The following is an 18646-nucleotide window of genomic DNA, read 5'->3' on the forward strand; positions in this document are numbered from 1 at the left end:
ATGCACTCTACAAACAATTATAATTTCATGTTCGACTATCACAATAGAACCTTGTCATGCCAACCTGCACTATATTTTGAAGTCAATTTGACCAGGTTCGATCAATATGTTAATATGACTAGGTATTATTTAAATCGGGTGCATGTACAATACATGGAAAATTGATTTTATACGGCGCCTACTGGTAGGCGTTAAACGTACGCAAACATAAATTCGATTGTGCATCTTGACTTTACATATCAGTGACTAGAGAGCTTAGAATTCTCACTTTACAATTCCAACTCTAAAATCGCGAATTTTTTTTCGGCTTTTCCATAGAAAACGTCGACATCTGATCAGCCAAAATGTATGAAAAAGCCAAGTTTTTTCCGCAATTTCGGGATTGGTCCCATAATAAAAACAGCTCAGTTTAGCGAGTAGAATCGAGCTCTGAATTTAAATCCCTATGGTCAGAAACATTCTGTATATCCTAAAATCACTATTACTGTAGTCAAATACTACAACTATTTACTATAAGTTCAACGCTTAATTGAGTAGCAATACAAATGTTATTTTTAGTATTTTGTGGATGTTGCCGCCATTTATTTTATGAAATTATGTTGCCTCAGAAGTATCTAAATAAGTAATAATAGTCACACTTCTTCTTTGTCCGTCCCTGCTCCCGTTATCTGGGGTCGGGTCTTCTCACATTTCTGCGCCAGAACCGTCGGTCCTGGATTGTCGGCTTTGGCAATTGTGTTTTCTTGAGGTCTCTCTCTATGTTAGACCACCAGGTCAATGGCGGGCGGCCGATACCTTTCTCACGTTCTGGTAAGTTTAGAGCGATTTTTACCACATGGTCTTCACTGCGTCTCATTACATGGCCATACCATCTAATGCGGGACTCTGTCATTTTGTCTGTGATAGGCGCGACCTTAAAACTACCCCGTATGTGCTCGTTGCGCACCCTGTCCATCCTGGTCACCCCTCCCGCCCACCGCAGCATCTTCATTTCGTTTACGTGGGCTTTTTGCTCGTGTGTCGTAAAGTTTAAGTTTTTTTCGTTTAAGTCACACTTAAACCGAGATATTTATTTGAGTTAGTTTTGGAGAATAGTTGGGAGATTTTGGCACCCTATCTATAGAGCAAAAGCTAGAGAATTTTTTAATGTGTAAGTTTCTGGTTTAAGGCTTTCCTTTATTATGGTTTTCGTTGTGTGTATTAATAATAAAACAGAAATGGTGCATTCCACGAAAATGTCTCTTACGAAACGCCGTTATTATAATAGTAATTAGTTTTGGACCCGGGTATGCCCATAAACTACGTCCGGACCCGGGTATGTCCTTAAACTATGTCCAAAAGAGAGGTATGGGCACTGCGAATGACATCTCGCTTTGTGTGGTAGGGCACAGGACAGCGGATGTCATTCCAGATCTAGTGCAGAGCCCAACTGGGGAAGTACCTCCACCTTACAGAAAACCGCAGCCAAATAACACTAGACCCTACTCATAGTGTTGTGTTCCTGCCGGTGAGTAAGGTTGCCAGAGCTCGAGGGAGAGGAGTGTTAGGATCGGCAACGCGCATGTAACTCCTCTGGAGTTGCAGGCGTACATAGGCTACGGAGACTGCTTAACATCAGGCGGGCCGTATGCTTGTTTGCCACCGACGTAGTATAAAAAAAAAAGTTCTGAAAAGGCTAAGAAAATGATATTCGGTCTGGTAATATATCATGACTTTGCTAACAAATTGGCAGTATATTTTCGAGCTTTACGGATTTGATTGAATTAGCTGCCATATAAGGCAAAAGTATTTCGTAAGGGACATTCTCGTGGAATACCCCAAATATTAAGCCAGTAGGCTGGCATATCTGGCGCCAGTAGCCAGCTCTGAAGTGCAGTGTCGATGGCGTGTGAGCTCAATTTCTCATCGACGCGGCAAAGGCGGGCCGGGGGCACATTGGGGTACACTAGTTCCTAGCCAATAGGGATGATGACACATATTGAATTTTATAACAAAATCTTGTTAAAAAAAAAAGATAGCAAATGAGCAATTTATCACAATAATGTGGATATTAAAATAATATATGGAAATGATATAAAAATACAGAATGTAAAACTTTCAAAATTTAAAGTTTTTTTTAACTTCCAAAAAGGAATAAAGTAAAGATACCATACGATTCCTTGCATTTTATCCAAAAAAATATTGTAAAGCAAATAAATTATGCATAAAAGCAATATTTCACCGACAAAATGTATAGAAAATAAGTAAAATCGCAATTTTACTTATTTTCCATACATTCAAGATGGGCTCTCAGTGACCTTGACGTCACGTTCACTTATTGTTTTGTTAGGAGTGTTTCGCGAGTAAAGTACGACTGTCGGACTTTGACTATCATTATTGACTTTTGTATTGCTTTAAATGCAATGGGTCCCATAGAGACATTTGATCCCAAAAACAAACCTGATCGATTGATACCATTAATAAACATTTGTTATCTAGCCTATTCTACTTTAATTTTATATTAAGCAGAAACCAACTAATTCGAACGTACACCGATATCAGAATGTTAATTGAATAGTGTCATTTAGTTATCGTGCGTCTCCCTCGCGCCAATACATGTACGGACAAGCACGAATGAAATGCACGATAACTAAATCATTCAGATATCAATCCGATATCAGTGTAATACACTCGAAGGCGGATTTAATGCCAATGGTACTCTCCTGCAGCTGTTTTTGCTATAGGCGCCCTCCGGCCCTCCGACATCCGATATCGGAAAGGCGCTTCCGATAAATTCAGCCATGTCGGAGCCCCCCGTCAGCTGTCGGACCGATAATATTTGTTTGTGTACGTTTGTGTAGGCATAATGCTTGTTTTAGTGTGCGTGACCGCTAAAGACGGCGTCCGGGCGCGCCCCCGCGGCTTGACTACGCGGATGTCGGATCCTACATCCGATATCGGATCGTACGATGTGAAAACGCCACAGCAGTACCACTTCAGTAATTCTCCTGTAGTTGACACCCTCCAGCAGCTCAATTTATTACCTACAACGATCTCTCTACAACCTAACTAAAGGCTCCGTCACACATGCGCGTTTTGCGGGCGGAGCGTGAGCGGACGCCGGCGCGACGGGAGCGCTCTCATCGCGCTCCGCTCACGCTCCGCCCGCAAAACGCGCGTGTGTGACGGAGCCTTGGTCTCAGTGTAACCTAACCCTAATTGCCTATCATCTTCCTCTCTCGCACCCGTTCCAGACGTATCATCTCTCGCTCTCTCACGGTAGTCCACAAATCATATCCCGATCATAAATTAAGTGCATCCCGATTATAAAATGGATTATTCATTGGGTGTAATTGTTTGTAGCCTGAGCTCATCGGGTTGGGTGCTTTTATATTAGTACAGAGTAGATTTATTGAGTATGTTGTTGTAGATTAGATAAAGTACCGTTCTTACTGCTGCAGTTTTGCAGAGCGACATTACTGCTGACTGCATTCCTGCCGCGAATGTTAAAATCTCGGCAGACACATCGATTTGACATATAAATATTAGGGAACATCTTACGCAAATCAACCTAGCCCCAAACTAGGCAAAGCTTGTACTATGGGTGCTAGGCGACGATATACATACTTATACTCATAGTAGCAGAACGGGCTCAAAGATCTGTACTAAAAGTCATGCTTAGAAAACCCTTTCTCTTCCCCACGTCTCAATTATACAAAGAAGCCCGGGTCTTGAACATTCGACAGCTCTTTATACTCCGATCATGTATACTTACCCATAAAAACTTGATCGGCTCGGAATTGCACAGAGAAATGCTAAAAAAGCGCACTTTCATACTAAAAAAACCCCCAACTAAAACTAAATTGGCAAAGAGATTTGGCAGCTATGGAAAAACATCAGTGTACAATTCAATACTAAAACACTGTTACATCAAGGACCTCCCTGTTTCACAGGCAAAGCGAGTTATTTGTGACTGGTTGCTAACTATCGATTATAATAAGACTGAGGAGATAGTGCAGTGACGCTACGGTGCACTTGTATGGAGAAAGGAAACATTGTATAGGTATAATGCTCTAAATTGTATAATTGTATAATGCTTTAAATATCGCAGCCATAAGCCTCAATTTCTGTCCATATGTAGTGGTACTCTATGTTACATAATTAGACACTTAACCTATAGGTATAGACACTTAGCCGTAAGAGACTTGACTGACAGACTGACCAACGTAAATCCCTAGTAGCTAAGGTTATTTATTAGCATTAGCACCTATCTTCATCTTTAGACATACTTTTTTTTTCAGTCTAGTTTTTAATTCACTAACTGGTCGCCCAAGATACAGGCTATGCCTAGTTTGGGGACCCCTGTTCATACTGTTATAAATGTACCGCTGTATGCGCGCAACCTGGACCTCATGTATACTCCATCTGCAAATTCCCATCTTTGTGTGCAAAATAAACATATTTTTGATTTTCATTTTTTCATTTTCATATAGAGAAATATATACTTTATATCAACAGAAAACACCCATGACTCAGGAACAAATGTTTGCGTTCATCACACAAATAAATGCCCTTACGGGATTCGAACCCAGGACCATCGGCTTCACAGGCAGGGTCACTATTACCCACTAAGCAGCAGCAATGCAGTTCGCAGAATGGAGGCGCTGCAATATTGCAGCAGTAAATCTGCCGACTGCATTACAACCGCAAATTTCAAATTTAATATAAATTTTTCGATAAAATGACCTTTCTGAATTTTTCTGCAGTAATGCTGCGGACTAGGGGTCTGGGTTTTATTTGCCGCAGTGTCTTAAGTCAAAAGTCTTTGACCAGTGTGTGTTGCCAGTGATGACATACGGATCTGAGACGTGGGCGCTAACAATGGGCCTCATAAGAAGGCTCAAGGTCACGCAAAGGGCAATGGAGAGAGCTATGCTCGGGGTTTCTCTGCGTGATAGAGTCAGAAATAATGATATCCGCAGTAGAACTAGGGTCACCGACATAGCTCGCAGAATTGCAAACCTTAAGTGGCAGTGGGCGGGGCACATTGCTCGCAGAACTGATGGCCGGTGGGGCCGGAAGATTCTGGAGTGGCGTCCGCGTACCGGAAGACGAACTGCCGGTAGGCCTCCAACAAGATGGAGCGACGACTTGGTGAAGGTCGCGGGAATTCGGTGGTTGCGAGCGGCACAGGATCGGTCGGAGTGGCGAGCCTTGGGGGAGGCCTATGTCCAGCAGTGGACGTCTATCGGCTGACATGATGATGATGATGATGATGAATGCTGCGGACACCGGTGCAATCTGAATCCGAACGATACGTTATATAAAAAAAATCGGCCAAGTGCGAGTTGGACTCACGCACGAAGGGTTCCGTACCATGGGTTATATGGGAGCCCCCCTTAAATATTTATTTTATTCTGTTTTTAGTATTCGTTGTTATAGCGGCAACAGAAATACATCTGTGAAAATTTCAAATGTCTAGCTATCACCGTTCATGAGATACAGCCTGGTGACAGACGGACAGACAGACAGCGAATTAAAGGGGCCCACTAACTATCAGTCCGTCGGACGATATCGGCCTGTCAGTTAGAACAAAAATTTGACAGTTCCGAACAACTGACAGGCCGTTATCGTCCGGCGGACTGATAGTCAGTGGGCCCCTTTAGTCTTAGTAATAGGGTCCCGTTTTTATCCTTTGGGTACGGAACCCTAAAAAGTGTCTATATCAACAAATAAACGCTATTTAGAAGCAAATTCATCACAGACTTCATTTTATCTTGCATGAAGATCTATCATAGACTCACTACTCTCTTAAACAACTTTCAAAACTGTAGTTATTCAACTCTGGCATACGCCGTCACTTTCGTATTCACCCATAACTTGAAAAGAAACTGCCTCAAATAGTCAACAAAATTGCCAACAAAAAAACTCTAAAGTCTTCCATTCTCCCCGCCGAACTTTTAACACTTCCGGAAGTTAAAATTACCCCCTCGCCGGGAAAATTATACTGATCTCCATTGTTCCATATTTTTCAGGGAATATTCTTTGTTATCTTTAATTCCTGAAGTTTGAAGATAAAGTATCTCTTAGAAAGTTGTGTATCAGGATGACTGTCGAAGTGTAAGTTAATCAAGTTGGGCAACAATGGCGGATTTAAAATTGCAGTGTTAATCAGAAACGCTGACGTAATCTCCGCTATCTATTAAAAGAGATACTACACAAAGAGGCGGCTTCGCTAATGGATCAGGGGCATAGCCCTAAGAGCTCCATGTATTAGAACATTAATTGTAACATTACCGGGAGCCTAGCGATGATGTCTTTTTTTTAGGGTTCCGTACCCAAAGGGTAAAAACGGGACCCTATTACTAAGACGCCGCTGTCCGTCTTTCCGTCTGTCCGTCCGTCCGTCTGTCTATCACCAGGCTGTATCTCATGTACCGTGATAGCTAGACTGTTGAAATTTTCACAGATTGTTGCCGCTATAACAACAAATACTAAAAAGTACGGAACCCTCGGTGCGCGAGTCCGACTCGCACTTGGCCGGTTTTTTTTTAATAAAAAACCCCAATCGAATTTTATGAATGCAATGTTTAAAATTAATTTGTTTACGTTACATGTCTGGCTTTTGGGTCACAAACTTACATATGTGTACCAAATTTCAACTTAGTTGGTCCAGTGGTTTCGGAGAGAGAGACGCACAGACAGACAGACGCACGAGTGATCCTATAAGGGTTCCGTTTTTTCCTTTTGAGGTACGGAACCCTAAAAAACGTGAACGCGACCAACTACGACATAAAGGGGCCCACTAACTATCATTCCGCCGGACGATATAGGCCTGTCAGTTGTTTGGAACTGTCAAATTTTTGTTCTAACTGACAGGCCGATATCGTCCGGCGGACTGATAGTCAGTGGGCCCCTTAACATACCCGACGGCACGACTTGGATCGGTATTGATTGCATTACAAGTTCCCTCGAGAAATTAAACTTCCAGTGGCAATTTTATGATGTCTCGTAACTCTATTACTGTTTACGGCTTTTCGTCGAAAGTGCTACTTGAGTAATTCCCTTAATTATTGTTAGAATTTTTTGCTAAAACTCATTTTATATATATATTTTTTTAAAGACAACTTTGGGAACAAATCAAATTATTTTATTAAATATTTTGATTTGTGTTTTTTAAGTAGTCACACTACTATATATAAATTATAAACTGTAATAGATGTCATATATTAAAGAAAAAGTGACAAAGCCCTCCAGTATTCGGCCTTCAACACTAGAGGGCTTCCTTCCTTTTTCTTTAATATATGACATCGATTACAGTTTATAATTGTTTTTTTCTCTTCATAACATTTTGGCGTACTGATGTGTACGTATACGTATTGCGTATTTTGGTGCTAGTGTTATTTATACGTCATAATTTCATAGGTTTGACGTTTAAAATAACACTTGCACTGCGTGTGCTATCAAAATCGTTGCAGACTTATGGCAATAAATAAAGTATTGAGTTTAAATACCTATTATTGAAATAGTTAAATAAAACCATGTAAACGGATTATATCGCGTATATTAAATTTATACTAGATCCTAACTAACTAACTTTAATTTACTTCTTCCAACCAACTAGGGAACAAATCAAATTATTTTTATGAAATATTTTGATTTGTGGACTTGGTCACTTTTTCACAGATTATATAATAGTTCTTACGAACAGAGATACTTATCTCTTAAAGAAAACGCAAAAAATACAGTGACCTTCAACGCGCCGCTCCCCGCACCGCGCGCACCGGCACAACGCTAGGGTTGCCGACGCTTCTTTCAAATACTTAGGTGTCTTAGATATCTAACTATAAATGTGTCGTAAAAACATTACCTACATCTTTAAAACAGCTATTGTAAAGATTTTGTGATGCTCTGAAAACATTATTATTTTCTATGAAATTATCCGGTATATTTTTTAAGAAGGCTATTTTCCGGTAGGTATGTTTTTTCATCAAATATTTATTCACAATCTTACTTGATGGTAAATGACGATCAGGTCGAGGAAGAAACTACTTACCTAAAAGCTGCCTATTTACACTTGAAAAGGAAACTCCAAACCCGAATTCTTAAAAAATATATTTGGAAAACGCTCACGTACTATTACTTAGAAAAGAAGTTTCAAACGGTCACGGAATGTGGTAAATTGAATTGAACGAACACCTGAGGTGTCCGAAGGTACGACATTGCTGGACGTCGAATTCTCACGCTGGACCAAAAAAGTCTTCATTTTGAAAATGTGTCCTGTAAAATAGTCCAGTACTACAACCTATGACTAGTTTGTGTGTTGAACTGTTTGTAATAACTATATCACTATTTAATTATTAGTAAATCATTATTATTAATTATTTATCATTGACGTGTAAATTGGTTTTATACATTAGTACATTATGATACAAGTATGCTAAGTTGGTCATCACACACGAGGCCATATTGTAATCGCAATAAGAAAGCCGATGTGTGTAATGACCAATGCACACGCGTTTCATACGACGTTTTTCAACACACTTGCGAGAAAAAAAATTATTATGATTATGGTCCACGATTTCAATATGCATTAAGGTATTTATAAATACCAATGTTTAGGTTTTTTCTACATATGAGAAAAATAATTCAAATAATAGTCACACCTAAACGAACATATTCGAATTCATTTTAGATCATAGTTGGGAACTTAGGGACTAGTCAAAGATTTTTATAGATGGCGCCAGCATAATTTTTACCTGTTCCGTTTTGTTCTATGAAATTTGGCAAAAAGGGCATCCGGGCCATAAAATTCCAAAAAACCAGCCAAGTGCGAGTCGCGCTCTTGCACCTAGGGTTCCGTACTTTTTTTGTATTTGTTGTTATAGCGGCAACAGATATACATAACTGTGAAAATTTCAACTGTCTAGCTATCACGGTTCATGAGATACAGCCTGCTGACAGACGGACAGACGGACAGACGGACAGACGGACAGACGGACAGACGGACAGACGGATAGACGGACAGACGGACAGCGGAGTCTTAGTAATAGGGCCCCGTTTGACCCTTTGGGTACGGAACCCTAAAAAAATAACAATTTGACACTTCGTAGGACTGGCAGGTAAAACCTATGCTGGCGCCATCTATAAAATAGTTTAAGAGACCCCAATAAAAATGTCCTGAGAAATAATACGAATCGTTCAGGAAAAATGGCCTTTATTAAAACCTCTTTTCATGGAGTTCACGAATACCGACTATTATTTCTATTATGTACAGATTTATTCTACAATTGTCTATTTACAGTACCACAGTATATTAATAATAAAATTAATCATGAGTTCGAAAATTGGGATTATATTTACATATATAGTTGAAGACGAACTGCCGGTAGGCCTCCAACGAGGTGGAGCGACGACCTGGTGAAGGTCGCGGGAATTCGGTGGATGCGAGCGGCACAGGATCGGCCGGAGTGGCGAGCCTAGGGGGAGGCCTATGTCCAGCAGTGGACGTCTATCGGCTGACATGATGATGATGATCATATAGTTTTTGGGTTTTCCAGAAAAACTGTACCTTTAACTTTAGTTCTTAGATTGTGAATTTTGTATTAGGGTTTTTCGAATCATGCGTAAGTTCGGATTTATTAATATAAGTCACTATTATTCAGATTTTGATATTTTTCAGTTTGTCACGTTATATGGAACTCGTCACATTTTTTTGCGATTAATCATAATTGAAAGACTTAAGTTTTGTAGAAAACTGGAAAAGTTTTTTCTTGAACAGAACAGAGTTTTGTTAGAATATTAGTTTAAAAAAGTTAAGGATATACATATAAAATTTAGCGACGACCTGGTGAAGGTCGCGGGAATTCGGTGGTTGCGAGCGGCACAGGATCGGTCGGAGTGGCGTGCCTTGGGGGAGGCCTATGTCCAGCAGTGGACGTCGATCGGCTGACATGATGATGATGATGATGATATAGTTTTTGGGTTTTCCAGAAAAACTGTACCTTTAACTTTAGTTCTTAGATTGTGAAATTTGTATTAGGGTTTTTCGAATCATGCGTAAGTTCGGATTTATTATTATAAGTCACTATTATTCAGATTTTGATATTTTTCAGTTTGTCACGATATATGCAACTCGTCACATTTTTTTGCGATTGATCATAATTAAAAGACTTAAGTTTTGTAGAAAACTGGAAAAGTTTTTTCTTGAACAGAACAGAGTTTTAGAATATTAGTTTAAAAAAGTTAAGGATATACATATAAAATTTAGCGACGACCTGGTGAAGGTCGCGGGAATTCGGTGGATGCGAGCGGCACAGGATCGGTTGGAGTGGCGAGCCTTGGGGGAGGCCTATGTCCAGCAGTGGACGTCTATCGGTTGACATGATGATGATGATGAAGGATACACTATTCTTAATAACACCATTTTAAGTAAACAATTTAACAATTCTACTAAAGAAATTGGAAGATAACAAGTAGGAGTAAACTCCGAACTAAAGTTCTGATTTTCTAACGATATTTAATGAAATGTATAATATAATTCATCTAGGATTAAATTCGATATATCTTTAAGTAAACAACATGTTCAATAAACCATTCAACGAAGGCATTTTTTGCTATTTACAGTGTGGCGATATAAACATCTAAAATTTTAAAGCTAAAAAAAAGTGGTGGTGAGTAAAAGAACAACTTAATATCAACAATTTTGAAAAGAAGAAAATGGTAAAAAAGAACGAAATAGAAGCCTTCGTTGATTGGAGTATCAGGTTGTAACTGAGACTAAAACCATACATTTGGTCAGAGGTAGAAGTGCTCCGCACATACGGACATATAACGTACACACACATACACGCAGCTCTCGCTCGACTGGCTCAAGCAAACCACAGTAAAATTATTGCAGTAGGTAAACAAATCTTTTTACAATTTTGCACGAAGGGTCCGTCAAATGATTAAGTTGATTAATGTTTAAAACCACATTTATATTATTTTTCTTTAATGTCAAATTTTACTTCATTACTCATAAACTTTTTGAAATGTCAATGTTATACAGAAGAAGGCATATGATATCAGTTTTACTTACACTCAGAATCAGAAATTTATGAAATTTTATGTCAAGGTATTTTTGTAAAACCACCTCGTGCAAAATTAAATAATTATAATGTATATTTGTTATTTTATTATTATACATATATGTTTTTTCGGTTTAAGCTATCTAGTGACAGCTAAATCAGAAATGTACAACGTTATTTAAAATCTTATATAATATATTGTAAAGTTTACTTCACTGCATTCCAAACGGTACATTGTACACTGCATAAAATTTGCAAAGTAGATAATAACGACAATTATACATACAGACATTCTGAATATCCAATTTTACCAAGGAAGTTAGTTATACAATGCATCCATATTTTTACATTTTCACAGTTGCTATGCTAACTTACGTACACATTCGCACATTTTATTATTGCGAGTAAAATGAAAAACATTTATGCAGGATTTTCTATTTACAACATGTTCAAAGACTTGTTTTTACAAATAATATAAAAAACAGTTGACTTGTATCCAACTGATGATGCGTATTAGAAATAGTATTAATAATATTTAAAAAAATTAGTGTGTTTTATAATATTACATTAAAAATACAACTTACAAGCTAAATTCTGATTGAAATTTGAGCCATAGTCCACATGCCACATTATTACGCATATCCAATCACTGTCATATTAATTCGTAGTTTTTTTTATATAGAAATTCCTATACCAAAATCGTAACTTTGTCGATTGATTCAAATTTTATAAAATTTTATTTGTGCAGTGAACAAACTGGCGGACGACCGGTCTGGCCTAGTGGGTAATGACCCTGCCTGTGAAGCCGATGGTCCTGGGTTCGAATCCCGGTAAGGGCATTCATTTGTGTGATGAGCACAGATATTTGCTCCTGAGTCATGGGTGTTTTCTATGTATTTAAGTATTTATATATTATATATATCGTTGTCTGAGTACTCATAACACAAGCCTCCTTGGGCTTACCGTGGGGCTTAGTCAATCTGTGTAAGAATGTCCTATAATATTTATTTATTTATTATTTATTAATTAGGTATATATGAATTCGATCTGAATTAGATGGGGATCGGATCCTTCAGTGTCAAAAGTAACATTCCTTCAACGAAAACTTTTGACACTGACATTTGAATTCATATCCTATAATTAAAATTACAATATGCCTGTTAATCAAATATCATTTTGACAATCGTCAACGACATCCAATGCTAATAAAATGTTTGGGAATTAACAGTTCCACAAGAAAATCATATGATTATTTCCGTGCTTCATTTTCTTTTCGATTGACGTTAACTACTGACGATTGACACGATTTCGTCATGGTAGATTTGTTCCTACTGTTCATATTGGACTCTTGCAGAGAGTAACAGACCGTCCACCTGGGCTCGCCGAGCAATATCAGCACACCGCTTCCATCTCACTTCACAATTTCATTTTCACTACACTTGGACACTTTTATCTCTTACTACCCTCACATTTCGAAAATTAGGTTACGTCTGTCAAGGACTTTTAAAAAGAATTCATTTTTTCATTTGAATGTGGACTTAAAGTTGTGTAAGATAAGGTATATTTTAGAAAATCGTTAGTATTTTGAAGTTTCGTGTCAGCTCAAGCGATTATCTGGAATGTTCATCAAAACTTCCTCTCTATTATGTTCGCAGGCTAAATCCTCCGTTTTAGAAGTGCTTTTTAACCGGCTGCACACTGTAGGTTGGGTTATTTTACGCGTATTTGAAAGTTCAACGTAATATTCTTTTTCTTTGTTTTTAAACTAATTAAAATCGAGGGTCATTCATTGGTCTAAATGTACGTTTAGGCAAAAAGTCTGAATTGAACTTACAAATCGATGTAAATTAAATTTTGATCTCATTTTATCATTTCTCGCCGGTGAATTTAACTATACATTGGTGCGAGTGAGATGCCCTATAACAATCACAAATCAATAAAGAAACCTACGAAAAAAATTGTATTGCATACTTGTCTAAATAAATTTGATATTTGTTTCTCCCAAATTATATTTTTAAAAGCAAAATTGAAACTTGAAAAAAAGCCGGGTTGAGGAAATGTTTTCAAAATTGACTTGTTATGTTTTTTATGTAAATTCCTCTATATTCCATTCTTTTTGTTAGGTGTTATAAACATGTATAGACTCACTTATAATATGCAAGCAAGGAATTAAATAGCCAAGAATACATATACTTATTTATAATATATAAATAATATCATAAAGTACTTGCCCAACTAGGTTATTCATCTAATTTAGTTTTAGTTCATTAATTGTCAGTATTGCATCTTCACACACAGAGAGAGGTACACTCTCTTTTTCTTTCTTGATGTGCACGCATGTTTTTAAAATTCCATTAAATTTAACTTCTCACTTTATTAAATTATTATGTCACACTGGAACCTTTGAAATTGTTACCCACAAATGTCATTACAGTCTAACTTGTCACTTGTCTTCAAAAAATTGGAATCGTCCGAGAAGTTTACTGAACCGATTAGACATCTTCAGGAAAGCTCCATACTAAGTCTTCTAGATTGAGATCTCCTGGAGTTTATGCCAGCATGGTCATGGACTTTCCAGGAAAGCTTCAAGGTACCTTCTGGATTCTTCTAGACTGAGATCTTCTGGATTTGGATGCATTTTTGCCAGCGTGGGGCTCCGATCCTGCAGAGACGCTACAGGGGTCCTCTTAAATCCTTCTAGTAAGTCTTTTAATTTGAGATCTCTTGGATTTGGATGCTATTTTTGCCAATATGGTACCCGGACTGTCCAGGATCCTCCTGGATTCTGCTGGATCTTTCTAGAATTCTTCTAGACTGAGATCTCTTGGATTTGGACGCGCTTTTTTGCTGGCGCGGCGGTCGGACGCTCCTTCAGTTCGGTTTCGCTGCTGCGCTGTTGGAATTTAAACATATGTTAGTAACACAACATAATATTGCAACATAACATACTTTTATATTAAAAGGAAAATATAAAAATTCCCCGCTTCACACAAGACTCGAAATTGCGACTTGCTTTTCTTTTTACATAAATGAATGTAGTATCGCTTTCAGTCATATTTGCTTGATAAAAATTATGTTAAGGCCGTTCCATCGGTTTGCCGCTGTCACTGTCACATTTCGTAAGAAAGAACGGGAAAGATCATACGCGCCAAGTGTCAATTTTGATCAAATTTTGTAGATTTTTATTTATTTTAAAAACGTTACCTTACAATATCGAAAATCGAAAGCTATGAAATTACTATTTAAGTTAAGATTGTTTTTTCTTCTTTTTTTGTTTATATCACATAATAAATAACCGAGTAAAGTAGGATTAAAAGTTCGAGTTAGACGTTACTTTGGGAATTAATTGTATCGAGCGAAGTGTCATAATTCGTGTATCGGAAGCAATGATGTTAAAGATCATATAGTCATGAACTACATTTTTTTTTTCGACGTCTACGAATATTAACGCCTCTTAGAAAAACATGATCATATAAGGAGATTTTTCGCCTTCTGGCTCAGGGAACCGCCTTAACATAGTTTGAAATGCAATATATTCAAAAGGTTTGGTCATGCAAGTAATCAAATTGCAAGACAGAATCAGAAATATAGAGATCCGTAGGCGCACCAAAGTATTTGAAATCGCTCAGGTCATGCCAATTGCTAATAATTTTCATTTATTGAAAAAGCCAATACAAGGATTTATATTCTTTGCATTAGTTTGGAAAAGCTTTGATGTCTTGAAAAATGTTTTATACAAATAACCAAACGATAGTAGCCATAAAATAATATTCCACGACGTCAAACATGGCGTAAATCTGAACAATTCAATAAAGATTTTATTATTCATGCAGCGATAAAAGTATTGACATGTCGGCACACATTCAATATTACCAACTGTTACTGTATGTAGAAAATACTTATGCAAATAAATTTGCTTTGTACGCATGGATTATATGGGGCATTTTCTATGAAAAGGGACCTTATTGTCGATGGCGCTTACGCTGCACAACGTATCGCGGCATTGTATTTATATCGGAGCATCGTTAATAATGGCGTAAGCGCCATCGACAATAAGGTCCCTTTTTATAGAAAATACCACATATTCAGATCACAGTCACGTTGTGGCATAAATATGATCTTTGCCAGCCCATAATACGCCCTACTGCTAGGTATAAGCCTCTTTTCATTTTTCTTACATAAAAGATTTTGAATTTACATATATAGAAAATTGACTATTTTATTGACTCATAAGTGTATAGGACGGTGTTCAGTACTTATCAAAGTTTAACAAACTCATCAAAGTTTTTGGACTAACACATAAAAACATAAAGCGAGGTTGAGACTACCAAGAACTTGCATGCAATTTAAGTTACATTGCCGACTACTAAAGTAAACTGTATTCAAAAGTTTGATCAGATACCGTAATGTAACGAAAATTGCAAAGTTCTTGCTAGTCTAAACCTCGCTTAATGTTAAAACAGATAACGCGAAACACAGTGACATTGGTAAAATATTTGTTTTCTTTTTCTTTCAAGTTTATTCTCTCTTTAAACCGAATTTATTTTATTTTCAATGCGATTAGATATAAATAGTTGGAAGTTGAATGATATTACCTTGAGGGTGCTTTTCCTCGGGGACGGAGCGGTGGGGTCACTGTTGAGGGACCCCGTGGCTGCGCGACTGCTGCAGCTCCCTATTAACAAAATGTATAGATTACATAATATTTTTTTTAATACAGTTGCACAAAAAGTGGTACTTTTTGTGGCTGCGTAGCGTGCGAGAAGCTCAATTTCTCGAACTAGTGCTTTTTACTTTTTAGTTCCAAACTATACTTTCGAAACGCAGTTAAAATGTAATTTAGCTTGAGCAGGTACGCGGGCCTCACTCGTTACTCCTCGGTGTCGTTGACCAACCCGCGCCGGGCCCGCGGCGGCCGCGGCCGGGGCGCGCACGAGTATGAAGGTATCGCGGGCTGCGGCAGCTCAAGTATCGCGGGCTGTATAGGTACTTTTGGTTTTGGTTTGGTTTGGTGGTATGATTCTACTAATGATATATTAATTTATTATTTTTTCGCAATTGTATTAAAAAACGTCGTTTACAACACGTGTGAAATGTCTTTTCACACTAGTTGTAAAATGTACTATAATAATTAAATCCTGAAACACAACTCACAAACTATTGAAGAGATCTTGAAAGTTTCCTCACTACTTAACGATCTTTTTGAAATTAAACTCTTAAGTGAATGAAAAAGGGAGTAATAGAAGCTACGTGGACGAAGCCGCGGATTGAGGCTGATCTAAATAAGTATATTAAAACAGTTCCCGAAAAGTATTAAATCTTGAGATACTTACTAAAGAAAAAAACCGGCCAAGTGCGAGTCGGACTCGCGCACCGAGGGTTCCGTACTTTTTAGTATTTGTTGTTATAGCGGCAAGAGAAATACGTCATCTGTGAAAATTTCAACTGTCTAGCTATCACGGTTCATGAGATACAGGCAGACAGACGGACAGATGGACAGACGGACAGCGGAGTCTTAGTAATAGGGTCTCGTTTTTACCCTTTGGGTACGGAACCCTAAAAACGATCAAAGCACATAAAATTAGCACATAACTTTAGAAAAAAAATGCTTAAAGATCCTTATCATACACAGCCAAGAAGTTAAAATACAAATTAGGTATGGATAATATACAAATAAACATGACTAATGATGACAAACAACTTTTCTTTTTTCCACATCAAAATACACCTATCAGCAGTTAATAAATATTTACTTGACTTAATTGACCGGGATTACCTTTAGTATTGTCTTTTAACTCCCGATATTTCGACGCAGTTACATGCATCTTGTTCACGGGTAAACTAAAGATAGCGGGTGGGTGGGGGATAAGTCTAGTGAAACTAACCGTGAATCATTCAAAACTGTTAAGAAATATTTATTCATTCATCAATCATCGATATCAAAACAAATCTCTTCTCAATACAAAACGCATAATCGCAAACATCACCCATCATTTTTGCGAGTAAAACATAAAATACATTGATAAACACGCTCAAACAACCATCAAACGTTGAATGTATCGTTAAATCCGACTTCAAAAGGCCCGTCAAAAACCGAGGGTCTTATAAAAGATACGCGCTTGTAGAGAATGTACCTATAGAGGCAGCATGCAAAACGAAAATTTATCATTTTACAAACGTTGTGGAGGTTAATTAATTTCGCTGCGGCAATTTGTTAACATCGCAATTAAGACTTCTAGGGGCCGAATCAACCCGACGCAGATGTGTTTTAAAAAAAACTAGCTGGTTATTTACATACTAGCTTTTGCCCGCGACTTCGTCTGCGTGGACTTTGCGTGGAAAATTCTTGACCATATTATGCACACAAATTAGCAGGCACTTCATTAGTTATCTCAATTCCACCCCACTTTTTACTTTCTTAAGGGATGATTTTCGAGATAAATACTATCCTATGTCCTTCTCAGGGACTCAACCTATCTCTATGCCAAATTTCATCTAAATCAATTCAGCGGTTTAAGCGTGAAGAGGGAACACACAGACAGAAAGACAGACAGACAGACTTTCGCATTTATAATATTAGTATGGATTAAGTGTGGCTGGCCTTTACATTAGGGCCTGTTTACACAATGATTAATGTTTATTGCGTCATCCATATCCATACTCCATACTAATATTATAAATGCGAAAGTCTGTCTGTCTGTGTGTTCCCTCTTCACGCTTAAACCGCTGAATCGATTTTGATGAAATTTGGCATAGAGATAGGTTGGGTCCCTGAGAAGGACATAGGATAGTTTTTATCGCGAAAATCATCCCTTAAGATAGTAAAAAGCGGGGTGGAATTGAGATAATTAATGAAGTGCCTGCTAATTTGTGTGCATCATAATGTGCTCAAATTAAATGATTGCTATAAAAAAAATTCCAGGCGCTATACTTACTTTAGCTGCTGGCTGTTACTAAGTCCACGCAGACGAAGTCGCGGGCAAAAGCTAGTTTTCAATAATTTGGCCTGTTCCGCCTTGTTAGCGCGTCGTGACGTAGTCTAGCCTTTAATACTTAGTTCTCTTCAGCGTGTAAACAAAAACACTAAGATCGCGGTGTTGTGGTGTCCCAACTTCGTCGAATGAGGTGATTGAAGTTGAACTTTATACATACGGGTATTCGCAAATGTTATCGCAGTTTGAACACACGTTAGATACGTGGTTACGGTTTCATTTAACTTTGGTACCAGGCAATTATCACAAGTTTTGAGAATATTTGTAAACTAGCTTTCGGGATGATTTCCGACATAAAAACTATCCTATGTCCTTCCCCGAGACTCAAATTATCTCTATGCCAAATTTCAAATAAATCGGTTCAGCGGTTTAAGCGTGAAGAGGTAACACACAGACAGACAGACAGACCGACAGAGACTTTCGTATTTATAAAATTACTAGCTTTTGCCCGCGACTTCGTCTGCGTGGACTTAGTAACGGCACTTAAAGTATAGCGCCTGGAAAAATTCTCATAGCAATTATACAATTTGAGCATACTATATATAAGATAAGATAAGGTAAGATAGGATAAGAGAAGAGAAGAGAAGAGAAGAGAAGAGAAGAGAA

At 37.9% G+C, this 18646-nt stretch overlaps 2 protein-coding genes across 2 annotated transcripts in view; one reads left to right on the forward strand and one right to left on the reverse strand.

Annotated features, from left to right (window-relative positions):
* Positions 1–18646, forward strand: part of LOC134740887 (integrin beta pat-3-like) — a 394139-nt gene that overhangs the window by 37995 nt on the left and 337498 nt on the right. The gene's annotated exons all lie outside the window — the stretch shown is intronic.
* LOC134740513 (neuroligin-1-like) overlaps positions 9229–18646 on the reverse strand; it is a 314697-nt gene continuing 305279 nt past the window's right edge. Inside the window, exons 14-15 of the mRNA XM_063673019.1 lie at positions 15644–15723; positions 9229–13941 (exon numbers count right to left, since the gene is read on the reverse strand). Coding sequence (XP_063529089.1) covers positions 13858–13941; positions 15644–15723 — 164 coding nt within the window. The 3' untranslated portion in view covers positions 9229–13857. The remainder of the gene's footprint in view (positions 13942–15643; positions 15724–18646) is intronic.

The sequence above is a fragment of the Cydia strobilella genome, chromosome 4 (genome assembly GCF_947568885.1).
Source record: "Cydia strobilella chromosome 4, ilCydStro3.1, whole genome shotgun sequence".
Taxonomy (NCBI): Eukaryota; Metazoa; Arthropoda; class Insecta; order Lepidoptera; family Tortricidae; genus Cydia; species Cydia strobilella.